This window comes from Amphiprion ocellaris, chromosome 2 (genome assembly GCF_022539595.1).
Source record: "Amphiprion ocellaris isolate individual 3 ecotype Okinawa chromosome 2, ASM2253959v1, whole genome shotgun sequence".
NCBI lineage: Eukaryota > Metazoa > Chordata > Actinopteri > Pomacentridae > Amphiprion > Amphiprion ocellaris.
The window spans coordinates 36,034,643-36,047,334 of NC_072767.1; the positions used below are offsets into that span (position 1 = coordinate 36,034,643).

The 12,692-nt window shown below is 41.6% G+C and overlaps 1 protein-coding gene across 3 annotated transcripts in view; it reads right to left on the reverse strand.

Annotated features, from left to right (window-relative positions):
• The window catches only part of usp24 (ubiquitin specific peptidase 24), a 36,319-nt gene extending 24,103 nt beyond the window's left edge, over positions 1 to 12,216 (reverse strand). For 2 of the 3 annotated variants that reach the window (XM_023289146.3, XM_023289145.3), the window contains exons 1-16: positions 11,807 to 12,216; positions 7,680 to 7,848; positions 7,379 to 7,446; positions 7,136 to 7,279; positions 5,848 to 5,973; positions 5,483 to 5,518; positions 5,329 to 5,394; positions 4,117 to 4,182; positions 3,184 to 3,258; positions 2,683 to 2,841; positions 2,472 to 2,586; positions 2,255 to 2,358; positions 1,978 to 2,085; positions 1,776 to 1,871; positions 1,474 to 1,635; positions 168 to 260 (exon numbers count right to left, since the gene is read on the reverse strand). In XM_023289146.3, coding sequence (XP_023144914.2) covers positions 168 to 260; positions 1,474 to 1,635; positions 1,776 to 1,871; positions 1,978 to 2,085; positions 2,255 to 2,358; positions 2,472 to 2,586; positions 2,683 to 2,841; positions 3,184 to 3,258; positions 4,117 to 4,182; positions 5,329 to 5,394; positions 5,483 to 5,518; positions 5,848 to 5,973; positions 7,136 to 7,279; positions 7,379 to 7,446; positions 7,680 to 7,848; positions 11,807 to 12,085 — 1,866 coding nt within the window. In that variant the 5' untranslated portion in view covers positions 12,086 to 12,216. The remainder of the gene's footprint in view (positions 1 to 167; positions 261 to 1,473; positions 1,636 to 1,775; positions 1,872 to 1,977; positions 2,086 to 2,254; positions 2,359 to 2,471; positions 2,587 to 2,682; positions 2,842 to 3,183; positions 3,259 to 4,116; positions 4,183 to 5,328; positions 5,395 to 5,482; positions 5,519 to 5,847; positions 5,974 to 7,135; positions 7,280 to 7,378; positions 7,447 to 7,679; positions 7,849 to 11,806) is intronic. The other variant, XM_023289148.3, reaches the window with a different exon arrangement.
• Positions 12,217 to 12,692: the final 476 nt, after the last annotated feature.

Sequence of the window (12,692 nt, forward strand, 5' to 3'; positions counted from 1 at the left end):
ACACACACCTGGTTAAACTACCTCATGTGTGAAATTATCAATGTGTGACCAATGAAACCCCCTTTGTGGTCAAACCCTCTTCCACAATTGGATGGCAGGTGTGAAGCAGCGAGATTGGATACACATTGGTCAGTGGAAATACACATCATATTGGATTCTTCTCTTACTTTAGCCAACGAGTTAGATTTCTTCTTGCCCCAAGTGCCAATATGAAATGGGCTTTGAGTGTCGCTGCCTTTACTGTCCTCCTGAGCGTGAGTCTGGAGACATACATTTCATTTGAAGCGGGACATTTGCAAATGTTTGTGTAAACACGCTGTAACAAGTGAGGTTTGTAAGGCTGATACGTATATTGAGTTCTGTAAGTGTGGCTACAGTAAGTCATTCTTCACTGAGGATATGATGTGTCAGGTCACAGCAGGAAAAGCACAGATGTAACTAAAAACAGCTCGGTTGTATTTAGGTGTATCAGCTGGTCATGTTGGAGAGCGAGCATGTACACCTATACATGGATAACTGACATAGAACAAACACATTTAGAAAAGCATGACAAAGCACAAATCCCAAAGTATTATTAAGTTTCTATACGTATGATATTTTACTGTTAATTTAAAAATCAGTTTACTTTCTTTTTAAGTTTTTGAACATTAATGCCTTATGTTAGCTAGTTTATTTTTACCTATGATAAGTTCAAGACTTTCTGGGAACACCTTACTTTACTTCCTTCTATTTACTTTCTTTAATAAGCTCTGAATAATACACTACAATGTGGTTGTTATCGCATACAATTTAAGTACTTTTTTTTTAAGTCAACAAAGATGTTTATGCTGGGCCAACACACATTATATATTATCAAGGAGACTGAGAAAATTTTAAAATATAGGTGTCAAAATATAGAATAACAAAAAAAATATTTAGCTCAAATGCTTCTTTTAATTTATGTTCTACATATGATTAACAAAAAGAGAAGTTTTCAACATTTATCCTTCAGGACTATGACCAATCTGTGTGAAAAAATAGTGGCCACAAATTGAGAGCGGTGGTTGCATCAAAACCATATTAGCGTCTATCTGAATGTATTTATTATAACGGGAATCAGTTAAAAATAATGATGCAGATAATCAGGAAAATGCTGAATACCTGATCCAACAATTAAAAAAAAAAAAGATTTGCAATAAATGAACTCCTGGTGGATAGGAACTTGTTTGAAATGACAGACATCCCAACCCCATGACCCTCTGTGGCTCCATGGATTGGGGCACGCTGTGATGCAAGAGTTAAACAAGACAAAAAATGCAGGGGTCCAACGTAATGTTTCCTTCACACCATGAAGATGCATTTTTGTGTTGCTTAATAAACAGTCCCTGTTTACATATGTGTAAACAGAAAAGAGAGTGAGAAGTGTGAGTTAAACCACAACCAACAGGAGTCCTCGCATGTATCAAAAACAATACTGTAGCATGTCTGTCTCACCTTCTTAATGTCCTCAATACATTTAATGATGTAACTGCGTTTCACGGTCTCCTTGACAGCGTAGGCGTCACTCAGGATCCCCAGGTGCTCCTCCAGCGCCTGCTGAACTAGACTGGTGGGCAGGGTGGGGAGGTGAGCCAGCTCCCACAGCACCTCCAGCACCTGAACAGACAAAAGATGCTTCAGACTCAAGGCTACACTGTTATGTTGAAATATTACATACTGCAGATTTCTTTATCCAGCTTTCCAATTATTTCTGAATGTGTTTAGCCTTGAGGAAAATACAGATACAAACAACATACCTTTCCTGTTGTAGTTTCGGAGCGAGCTTCTCGGCCTATCCTCCCGATCAGACTGAGCAGCTTTTGCCTAACACGGTCACTCTCAACCTCCCAGCTCTAAACAATGTGCAAACATGGTATTATTTATACTGTACACATGCTTAATTAGCAGTTAAATCCAACAGTTTAATCAGGAAAAAAACATCACAGAGATAGGACAGACCTTTTGTATGAGGACGAAGAGGTGGGTGAGTTGATCGAAGCTGAACTTCACAGCAGCAGCAGCAATTATTGTATGAATGTTTTCTATCACAGTTGATGACTGGCCTGCCTGAAATGCCCATACAACAATCAGTACATCTACTGAAGGCCGTCATTTGCTATACTCTCACCAACATGTAAAAACATACAGTTCAGGTATTGTTTTTGGGCTATGAATAGACAAAAATATTGAGGATGAACAATGAAAATGTAATTATACTCATGCAACATCACTGTACCTGTATTCTCCAGATCTTGGAGAGTTCATCAAGTGACAATTTACTCCCCAGCAGCTCAATGATTCCCTTAATCCTCTCACAGTATTGAGCCTGATCAATGTTACCTGGACCAAGAGAAGTATCACAAGTGAACTGCTGTACTCAAACCTTAAGCTTAATGTATCTTTTTTTGTCTGTTTGTTTCAGACTGTGTAAGTGTTTAATTGTTCATTCTTACCTTCCAGTGCTATTGACAGGACTGAGTTCTCTACAAGCCAGTCTAGCAGTTTATCAGTGTCAATAGCATTCTTCACTGTCTTTGACACTGTGCTCTCTTCTATTAACTTTGTCACCTGAGAGAAAAATGCATGTAAAAACAGTGAGCTGTGAAACCAAACACGGACTGAAACATGGTAAATGTTAACAGTTGTAAATCCATAAGAGCCGACCTCTTTGAGGGAGTTCATCTTGGTGGAGAAGTGGGGGGTTTTGAGCATACGCAGAAGTGTATCGAGCCGCAGGTCGTCCACTACAGTGACCAGCTCCCTCTGGAACCTCATACACAACAACTTGATGGCCGACAGCAGATCTGGGATGCTCACCAGACGCTGCAGTTAAAAGACAGTTGATTAACTTCCAAAAGAATCCCCTTTTTCACACCAGCTTAGAGCCAGTTCCACTAAATTAAGGTCCTTGTCACTGTTTCCTCCCACTGAAAGCTTCCAAAGAGGATGCATAATCGAGGTTCATTGGTTCAGTGACAAGTAAAGTCTCTCACTGGCATCCCATCTCTCAACACTGATTGGTTTTAATTGAAAGCATGCCAAAGTCAGATGGATCATTCCAGATCAGTAAACACAGGTGTCTATAGAGTTTACATGCATTTTGAGAACTTTCACAACAACTTTAGGTGCATTCAATCTTGTGAGACTTCAACTATAAAGCACTACCTTGTCTTTAAGGTCCTTTTCCTCCAGGTTCTGTACATATGTGATCATCTTGTGAATGACTGGATCAAGCATGGGCTGGGAAAACAAAGTGAAACTCTATTGATCCCTGTGGGAAAAGTGGGCGACTGCAGCAGCAAAACAGTAACAGGACACAGCAAATAAAAACAGAATATAAACACATCAGAATGGAGCACATGGGTCATGGTAACAAACCCGACTGTGAATTTCAACATTCTGAGAGAGACAAAGTATAGACATAAAGACAAATTAGCAGCAGTCAAACTAATTAAAACAAAGAAAGGACACAGAGAAGCAAATTAAGGTTTGTATACTTCCACTGTGAGACTGTTTGTGCTTATATAGCAGACTATCTTTGTGAGGGCCAGTATGAATGTTAGATCTTAAGGCTTGATTATACTTCCTTGAGAACATGAATTCAATAGATGCTATGTTGTTGTTATTTCAACACTTTCTAGTCTGCTTGGAAGACTTTGCACTGTACATTCACAGTACGTCTGTGTATTCCATGCATGCAGATTACTGCCAAACATGGGCAATACAGCCTTGTAGTATTGTTGTCACACAGGCATAGAATTGGAAGTGCACATGGACATCCACAGAGGAGTCCACATAAACTCTTGTGGACTTGTGTAGATTCTGAAAATGATGGCACACACACCCTTGTGGACCTCTACTTACTCACATAAAGTATAAAACTAGCCTTAGAAGTCTAAGATATTTTGGGAAGTCCTTACTTTTTCACAGTCCTTTGGCCTATTTGAAGGTTAAGGCTTGATTTTAGGGTTATGGTAAGAGCTGGGTTTGGGCCTTTAGCTGTGATGTATCACGTTAGGGAAGGGGCTATGAAACACATTGCAAGTGTCCTCACAAAGAAGCATAAACTTGTGTGTCTGAGCAGATAAGGTAGCTCACCTGGACAAGGCTGGAGTTTAGGTATTCAGCACAAACTCCAAGAGGCTGGACCAGAGCTGATACACACTGTGTAGCCAGATAAAAAGAGACAGAACAGCTCAGGAATCACATAAATCAAAAAAAGGAAATCAATTTCTCAGTAACAGCTGTGGTATGACTAACGATCATAAGAATTCCTCATTGCATATTTGTCAGTTTCTGTAGCAGCAATCTTTCTTGAGCAGTTGTGAAACTGGTATTTAATTACTGGTGCCACTTTCAATTGAACAGACACAACAACAACACTCTGCCACTCTTCTGGATTGGAAGTGTGTAGGCCAGAGGTCAGTCTGGGTTTAAACTGACACTGTGTTTTGAAGATTGCATGTGAGTGAGAGGGAGTGAATGCTAACAGATGTGTGGGTGAGTTTCCAATACTGGAGCCCAGCTGTCATTTGTCATTCAGTGCTAAATCACAGGAGCTTAATGAATGACTCCTGTGTTGCTGTCTGTTTTTGACTATCTTCCATCTCAGCTCTCTATGAGCTGCTCCCTCTGCTCCACCTTCTCCCACTATCCACTGCTCCACCCCACTTCACTTCCTGCTCAAAGCAGACAAATGAATGAATCACCCCCGGGACTCAGAAGAGGAGGGAGAGTGCTCCTGCCATTATCTTTTTCTCCTTTCACTTTCACATCTCTCTCTTGACTGTGCTTGGAGTACGGTAGGTATCTGACAGCTTACACACTCGGCTGAGCTCCCACTGCTACCAAAGAGTGCAACAGTGGTCTGCAAAGAGTCTCTGCCTTATTAATATGCTAATGGTTAGAGGGAGAGTGTGTACATGCACACACACACACACACACACACACTGAATCAATAGCTATGCAATGTGGTGGTTCCGGCAAGGTTCCCAGAAGGAAGCATCAGTACAAGGATGCCTCAGAAGACATAAAACAACAGAGCATTTCAACCATCACACAGCGGGAGGATGAGAGAGTGTGTTTGTGTGTAAGTGAATATTACTGAGAGGGGGAAAGAGAGACACATTCAGCACCCTGCAGCTGAGAGCAGTGGGGGTAAACATGGTGACCTTTTGCCTCTATAGACTTCTTCGAAGTCTGTCTACAGTGTCTCTTCATCCATCACAGGGACGGGAACTATTTCATCACTCTTAAGATGCATTGGCACAAATAACACAAAAAGTCAAAAGTAAGGACTGTTTTTCTTACAGCAATTTCGATTTCCTCTGTGTTGAGCTTCGTCTGTATTGCAGTGAATCCTCCCAACTCTCCAAACTTTAGCAAAAAAAACAAAAGATAAGTAAACATACGAGGCAACTTTGGCATATGTATAATGATATCTAGGTGACACTTCATTACTCACCCGATTCACCAAATCAACCAGCCAACCGTGAGGCTCCTGAAACAGATAATTCAATATGTTGAAAACGTATTTATGCAGCAATGACACTGCAAGTTCTCATGATACACAAACACACATTAAGTTCTGTGACAGCTGTTGTCTGTCAATCTCACATGTTCTCCTGAGCCCCTGTGGCTCAGTTACGCAACACTGTGGGGAAGAAGAACTTGCTTGTCTGCTGCCCCTGAACATGACTATGAACCATAAACAAAGGCTAATGTGTATTTAAATCCTTACAAGTACATCTGGATAAAGTGGCACACATACAATACTTCAATGGTACGTCATGATAAAGAGTGAGTACAGACAAAAATAGCGTCCCTTACTTTTTGATAGGTGTTGCTAGGAGAGACGGCAAACATATTGGCCTCATCTCCAAAAACTTCAGCCCAGTTCCTCTGACAGGCCTTCATCCGGTTCTTAAAATGGTACTCATTATCAGGGTTAAGGGCCTGAACACAAAACCAAAGACACAGTAAATACATACTCCTGATGGATCTCAGTGGTGCTCTGTCACATCTGATTACCAAGGGTTAGATAAAACAGGCATTTCTTTACAAAGCTAAACCAGTATCTTTGAGAAATTGGTGGATTAGCAGTGAATAGTCAAACCACAATGGAAGATTAAATTTTAAACATAGCATCATTAAAAGATCTGTCTCGTTAAACAGTCAGAGTCATTCTCTGATGCAGAATAAAGCCCTTTTCAAACATGCAACTGGCTTTGTCAATCTTTGAAGGCATTCTGTTCGGACATGTTTAAGTTTCTTACATGGCCTCATTAAGACATACACACCACAGGGAGCCATGGTATGTGTGCGATATTTGTCAGAAAAATGACATAGTGACATAATGGCTATTAATGCACTAATAATAAACAAAAGACTGAGTAACAATCCTACGTGCAACAAATTATTTAACTGTAGCCTATGAACTGCAACTGTGTGTTCTAGCTCACTTGTCTAATGTGAAGAAAAGCAAAAAGTGCTACTTCCTGTTAGATTGTTATTGCTCCTGCCTCCATGCGGGATCATTTATAATAAGTAATTAATGAAGGTGATTCTGTTGTACAGTAAGCATAATTACATGCTACTCTCTTACATGGGAAACACTCAGTAGCAGTACATTATGATGCTACAAGTATCAACCAAGAGAAAAGACTTCTACAAACAGCTGAAAGCAACAAGTTCATCCTGTTACCATTTAGTTAAAACCTGGATTACATTCATCATTGATGAGCCTTCATCTGACCTGTTACAGTCTCTGTCCTCATTGTAGTAAAGTTACATTTTTATTGCAACGAGAAAGGTGTTTTTGGCCACAAACTGTCTTTTGTGCTCTATGTGATGTTTCTGGACCAATATTGTGGCTGAATTGTGTAAAAATTGTTCCCCTTAATTGCTTCACACAATTCTGAAGAACATCACTTGTGTATGCTGTAAAAAGTCGTGACTTTAATGGAGAAGGTATCAGCGTGTTTATTAAGAAAAGAAGCTGACAAACTCAGTTGTCAGATTAACAGAAAGGAGTGCATGTCTGAAAGGGGCATAAGAGGAGTGTTGAGAAGAGTTATTGACAATGTTGGATGTTTTCTGACTTTCTGAGATAACGCACCATGGTCAGGACTCCCATCAGGTTTACAGGCACCGGATCCTGCTTCACCCTCTCTGCAACCAGCTCCACCAGCAACATGAGCATATTGTAGATTCCCTCGTGAATCTCGGTGCCCCATTTGTGTACAGCACTGCTGGTCAGCAACTGGTGACAGTGAACAAGACAGATAGACAGGAGGGAAGTTAGGTAATGTTTGATAATTACTCAAGCCATCACTTAAAGGTCTGCTTCTCTGTTGCTCACCTTTTTAAAGGCCTCTGGCATGCACCGATCCATAAAGCGCTTGCAGTTCTCATCTGCGTCAGCAAGACCTGGCAGAGAGGGAGATGTTGGATTCACATATTTATCCCGCATCTAAACTTGGACAAAAACTTGGCTGTCACAGAGTAATGGCATATTGAGACATGCAACACAAGTGTCCAAAATAGCAGCATGTGAAAAACACCCGATGATCCAAACTAAACATGGCATCCACACGATTATGCAGACTTAACTGAACATAGACCTTAAAAAACAAAGACTTCCATCACACACTTTCTCTTACCATGACGAGCAAGGCAGGTGGAGGCAATGAGACACTTGCCCAATGACTCCTCTCTCTTGTAAGGTATGGACCAGTGGTCAGTAAAGACTCTGCTCTCCAGCTCGTACAGGTTAGTGGTGGGAAACTCCATGCTCCCTCCTGAGCAATTCCCATTCTCATCATTGCTCCTCTGTAACACACAGACAGACAGACAAAAATTACTGCCTAATGCAGAGGGTGACTTTATTTCACACAGCTGCTCCCACTGTTTTATAATGACACTGCAACTGTCCTCTGCGCGATGCTGGAGTAATACAAATGGCCTCTGGCAATGACAGAGTCAGACAGGATGATGCTTGATTCTTTTCCTCCCTCTGGGAGAAGCACGATAGCAGTCATTTGCAACGCGTCCTCTCCTTGACGGTATGCCCTTCATCCCTGCATCATTTTTACCCTCTATTTCTTTCTCGAGAAGCCCCAAAAACAAATCGAGACAGGTGTTTGTTTTCAAGTGCTTCACCAGATTAACTCTAAAGGACTGTGATGTGGAAGACAGGGTGTGAGAGGTAGAGTCGAGTTAATGAACACTCTGCCACATGACACGACATTGTCTTGTTAGCAGTACGATGCTACCCACAAGGACATTTTGTACTGTCATGCCTGAGCAGGTAATGAAAGGAAAGTTAAAATTCAACTCAGTTAAAGCCAGCTTTGATTTATTCTGTATTTATGGTTCAAAACGCCAAGGTCAAGCTCAGCTGCCATATGAACACAAAACAGGTAGCAGTAGTAAAATGCATCGCTCTGCGTAGTGAAAGCATATTGAATTATTTACCTCATATGGTTGCTTACATATTCACGAAGTTATCTGAATATTCATGATTAAACTGCAGAGCTCACTCCTGTGAAACAGTGCTGCCCACGAGCACATTACAGCACACATATCAACTCTTAAGAGTGAAATCAACCAGTGATTTATAGCATATTTGAACAGTCACCGTGCCATTTCATGAAGACTGACTTACTGTCTGGTATGGAAAAGTATGTTTTAACTATGACTGAGCCCCAGGATTCAGCTCTCCCTGCATTATACATGACCCAAACTACTACAACACATTTGTCCATTTCGCCTGTGGGTGCTGCAAAATATAAATATTAATTCAATTCAATTCAATTCAATTCAATTCAATTTTATTTATATAGCGCCAATTACAGTCAAATTGTCTCGAGACGCTTTACAGAACCCATATGCCTGACCCCCAGAGCAAGCCAAAAGGCGACAGTGGCAAGGAAAACACCCTTTTAACAGGGAAAAAAACCTCGAGCAGAACCCGGCTCTAATGTGGGGGGACCCATCTGCCTGCTGGCCGGGAATTATATATATAATATATAAATATATTCAGAAAAATATAGTTAGGTCAAATCTTAGCATTTTTGATTACATTTCCACATACTAGCATACATGACGGTGTACATGTTAGGTGTATGTTTCACTGTGCTGCATGCATGAGATATAAAAAGCGATAACTGGAAATTAAGTCCACAAGTGAGAGGAAAACAGGAGGGAGGAAAGAGGAAGCAATAGAGAAGCATCACATTTCATCTCTTCCCTTGTTTAAGAAAATCAGATATGACACATTGATGGATGAGAGGAAGGGAAGAGGGAGGGAGAGTGAACTAATACAGATCTTAGAAAACAGTATGTTCAAAGACCAGCTAAGACAAGACATCTCACTGCTGGCAGATACAACTCACAGTTGATTTAACTTGGCTCTACAAACTGATTTGATTGTTTTAAACAGGACTGACAGTGTAGCGGGAAAGGAAGCTTTCTCCCTTTGAATGAAATGTAGAAAACGTCATAAGAATCACTATCAAGCATTAATCTAAGCCGCAAAGCTCTCACTGTTTCTACACCTAAAGGCTTTAGGGGAAAGGTTCATGTCTCAAAGGCATGAGCATGTGTGTGTGTTGTTGGGCCGGACAATGAGGCAACTCAGCACCACTCTGTTACTATGCACCCGCAACCCTCCTGGGAACCCCCTGTAAAAACTGCAATGTGTTTGTGTGTGTCAGGGAGACTGCAGGCCTATATTTAGGAGCATAACATGAGGCCAGAGACCTATGACAGGCCTCACAAGCATAAATACAGCAAACACAGGAAGAGAGGAGAGGAGACATCCCTTTCACCCATGTCATTCCACACATTGCATGTTTACGAACTGATAATGCTATGCAGGAATGACACTTGTTAATTTCTGTTTCATGACAGATACATTTTCAGCAAATGTTTTTTTTTTAAATATATACACAAGTGGATGAAGCCATTGTGCTTATGTCTCAAATGTGTATCATTAGACAAGTTAGTCTGAATGGAATGGTTCAAATTAGACTTTCCGTTCAGCCATGGCTTTTGCACATATAGCGTATGAAAAAACACACCATATAGACATGTTATTGAGGCAAAACGCTTGATTTTCATGGGAGGGTTTGTCAGTGAACCGGGAGCTGGGGTCACTGGGTGCAAAGTTGTGGAAGGTCTGTAACAACACCATTATTACCATATTTAAAAAAAATAATAAAATGGGTTTATTATTTATATTGCTTTGCAAGTTTTCATGATTTTACACACACTGTCAATACCAAATATTGGGTACTCAAGACTCACTAAAACAGCCAATAAAGAACTGTGATGCTATTAAGAAAAAGAAAAACTGATGTTAAGAAAATGACTAACTGGTCAATAAGGCTGCAACTAATTGTTATTTTTATTCCTGAATAAACTATTGATTATTGTCCTGATTAATTAATCAGCTGTTTGATCTATAAAGTGTCACAAAATGGTGAAAAATGTTTATTATTTCCCAGAGTTCAAGATGATATCCTCAAATTTCCTGCTTTGCCCATACCTAAAGGTATTTAGTTTACTGTCATAAAGGATGAAAGAAACCAGATATTTAGATTTAAGGAGCTGGTATTAGAGAACTTAGACTTTTATTCTCACTCGATCTGATCATTCAGTTAATAAAATGGTTGGTATTCAGTTTAAGCCTTGACAACTTAGCGATTATTCGTTGCAACTCTACAGTTTATTTGTAGCTGTTCTGCTGACCCACAATCACAGCAACTCAAACAGCATGACCGCAAAAAGGGGAACAAGAAGTGGCTGAAATTTCTCAATCAATGATCTCATAAATGAGGCGATTTTGACTATCGATGACAGCAATGTTTTTTTGCAACACGTCAGAGCTTTTTGGACGTTTAGGTGGGCAACAGGTTTGAGGTCAAGTTGCTGAAGGCAAACAACCTGGAATTCCTCAAGGTGTCAGTCAGAGCAATGGAACCATATCTCATGTAGACAGGTACTTAGGAGAAGCCACTGCAGCTCACCACATAAACACTGCAAACAAGGACGAAGTGAGAGGACTTGTAGGTTAATCACTGTCGAAGGACCAATGGCTGGCCCTTAAGATGCTCACACACGCCATTTAAGAATGATCACTGAATGAAACAACAACTGTCACTTAGATGACAGCTGGGAATGTGTTCAGACGGATGATCAAAATGGCCACGTACGCCAAAGAAATTGCGAAACCGCTTCTACAGTGAGTCCGGTTCTAGTGGACTGTAATCCCAGGAGCTGAGTACGGTTGCCGCTGTCACACGAGCAGCTAACGGTGGCTAACACATGCAAAAGCACGCTCAGTAGATCCAACTGACTTGCAGGCTGACTGATAGCACTGATTACACGCTACAACAGCTCCCAGAAGAATGCAATCCTCCAGAGAGATGCCTCAGTGCTCCTGGTCCAGTTACTGGCGCGTTTAACTCTCAAGCAACGCTAGCTAGCCGGCTACTAGCTAGCTAGGTTAGCTTGTAAGTTTAGAGCAGCCTTTCCGATGCATTATTTAAACAACTGGGGTTAATGTTAACAGATAATTCTTGTGTCATGTATGAAGCAGTGGCATGCCCTGTCCTGTAGGTCTGGAGGGTAGTTCACCCCAGCTCTGACAGCTCACGTTAGGCTCGCTGCATGTAGCATTGAAGCTAACTTTAGCTAGTTAAATGGGCGAGCCCAGTCCCTCCTGCAAGTTGCATTTGGCCATGTTCTCCTCCCTTCAAATAATGCCCGCTGAGGCTGCTCTTACCTCGCTATCCACCACATCGTGGTATGCGGGAGGCGGGTCAAACCCTCCAGTCCCGGTCCTCCCGCTGTTTTCCCCGTCTCCGCTCGAGCCCAAGCCGGGGGCAGGCCCGCTCTCCATCAGCTCGTATCCATACCCGAGTCCGGGGCTTTCGTTCGTCAGGAGCGCCACTGCCTCGTTGATGTCGTTCTTTGCCAGCCGGAGCGCTTTTCGTATCACGTCGGGGTCCGGGAACCCCATGCAGAGGAGCGTCGTTATGTGCTGCTCCTCTTCGGTCTCCATTTTCGGGGTGTCTCCGTCTCTCAGACTAATAGTAACGGGATGTTCGGCACAGCCCTGTAGCTGTGCACGCCGCCATGTTTACAGTCCGCCGCTGCTGGCCTGTCACGATCCGCTTCCCCCACAACAGCGCCGACACAGGTGTAGCGGAGAGTTCTGCTCCCAGGAACTGCATGCTGCACGCGGGAGCGCGCACAGCGAAGAATCCTGGACGGTGTAACGATTTGAAAGGTTAATTACTGTTTAACAGCAGTATAGCTTTCACTGTCGGGGTCATTAATGATGAACGGCAGCCAGTTTTCATGAGAAAAAAAAGGCATGGACAATAAACTTTGTATGACTAAATAAAAAAAGTCACTGTGAGAAAAAAATCAGTTTTCCTCCTGCGGGTCACTGATGTTGTTAATTTTAAATCACTTTTTCTCTCTGTATTGCTGTGTTTATTGTATATCTTTTATCTTGAGCCTGAGTCTGAGATACAGTTTGACTGATTTGAATGCTCTCTTGGATCTCTAAATTTTATTCTACAAGAAAAGAAATGGTCCCTGGTGATGATGAAAATACTAACTGAATTTGTCATTAATGGAAATTCATTTCTTTCTTTGTTTTC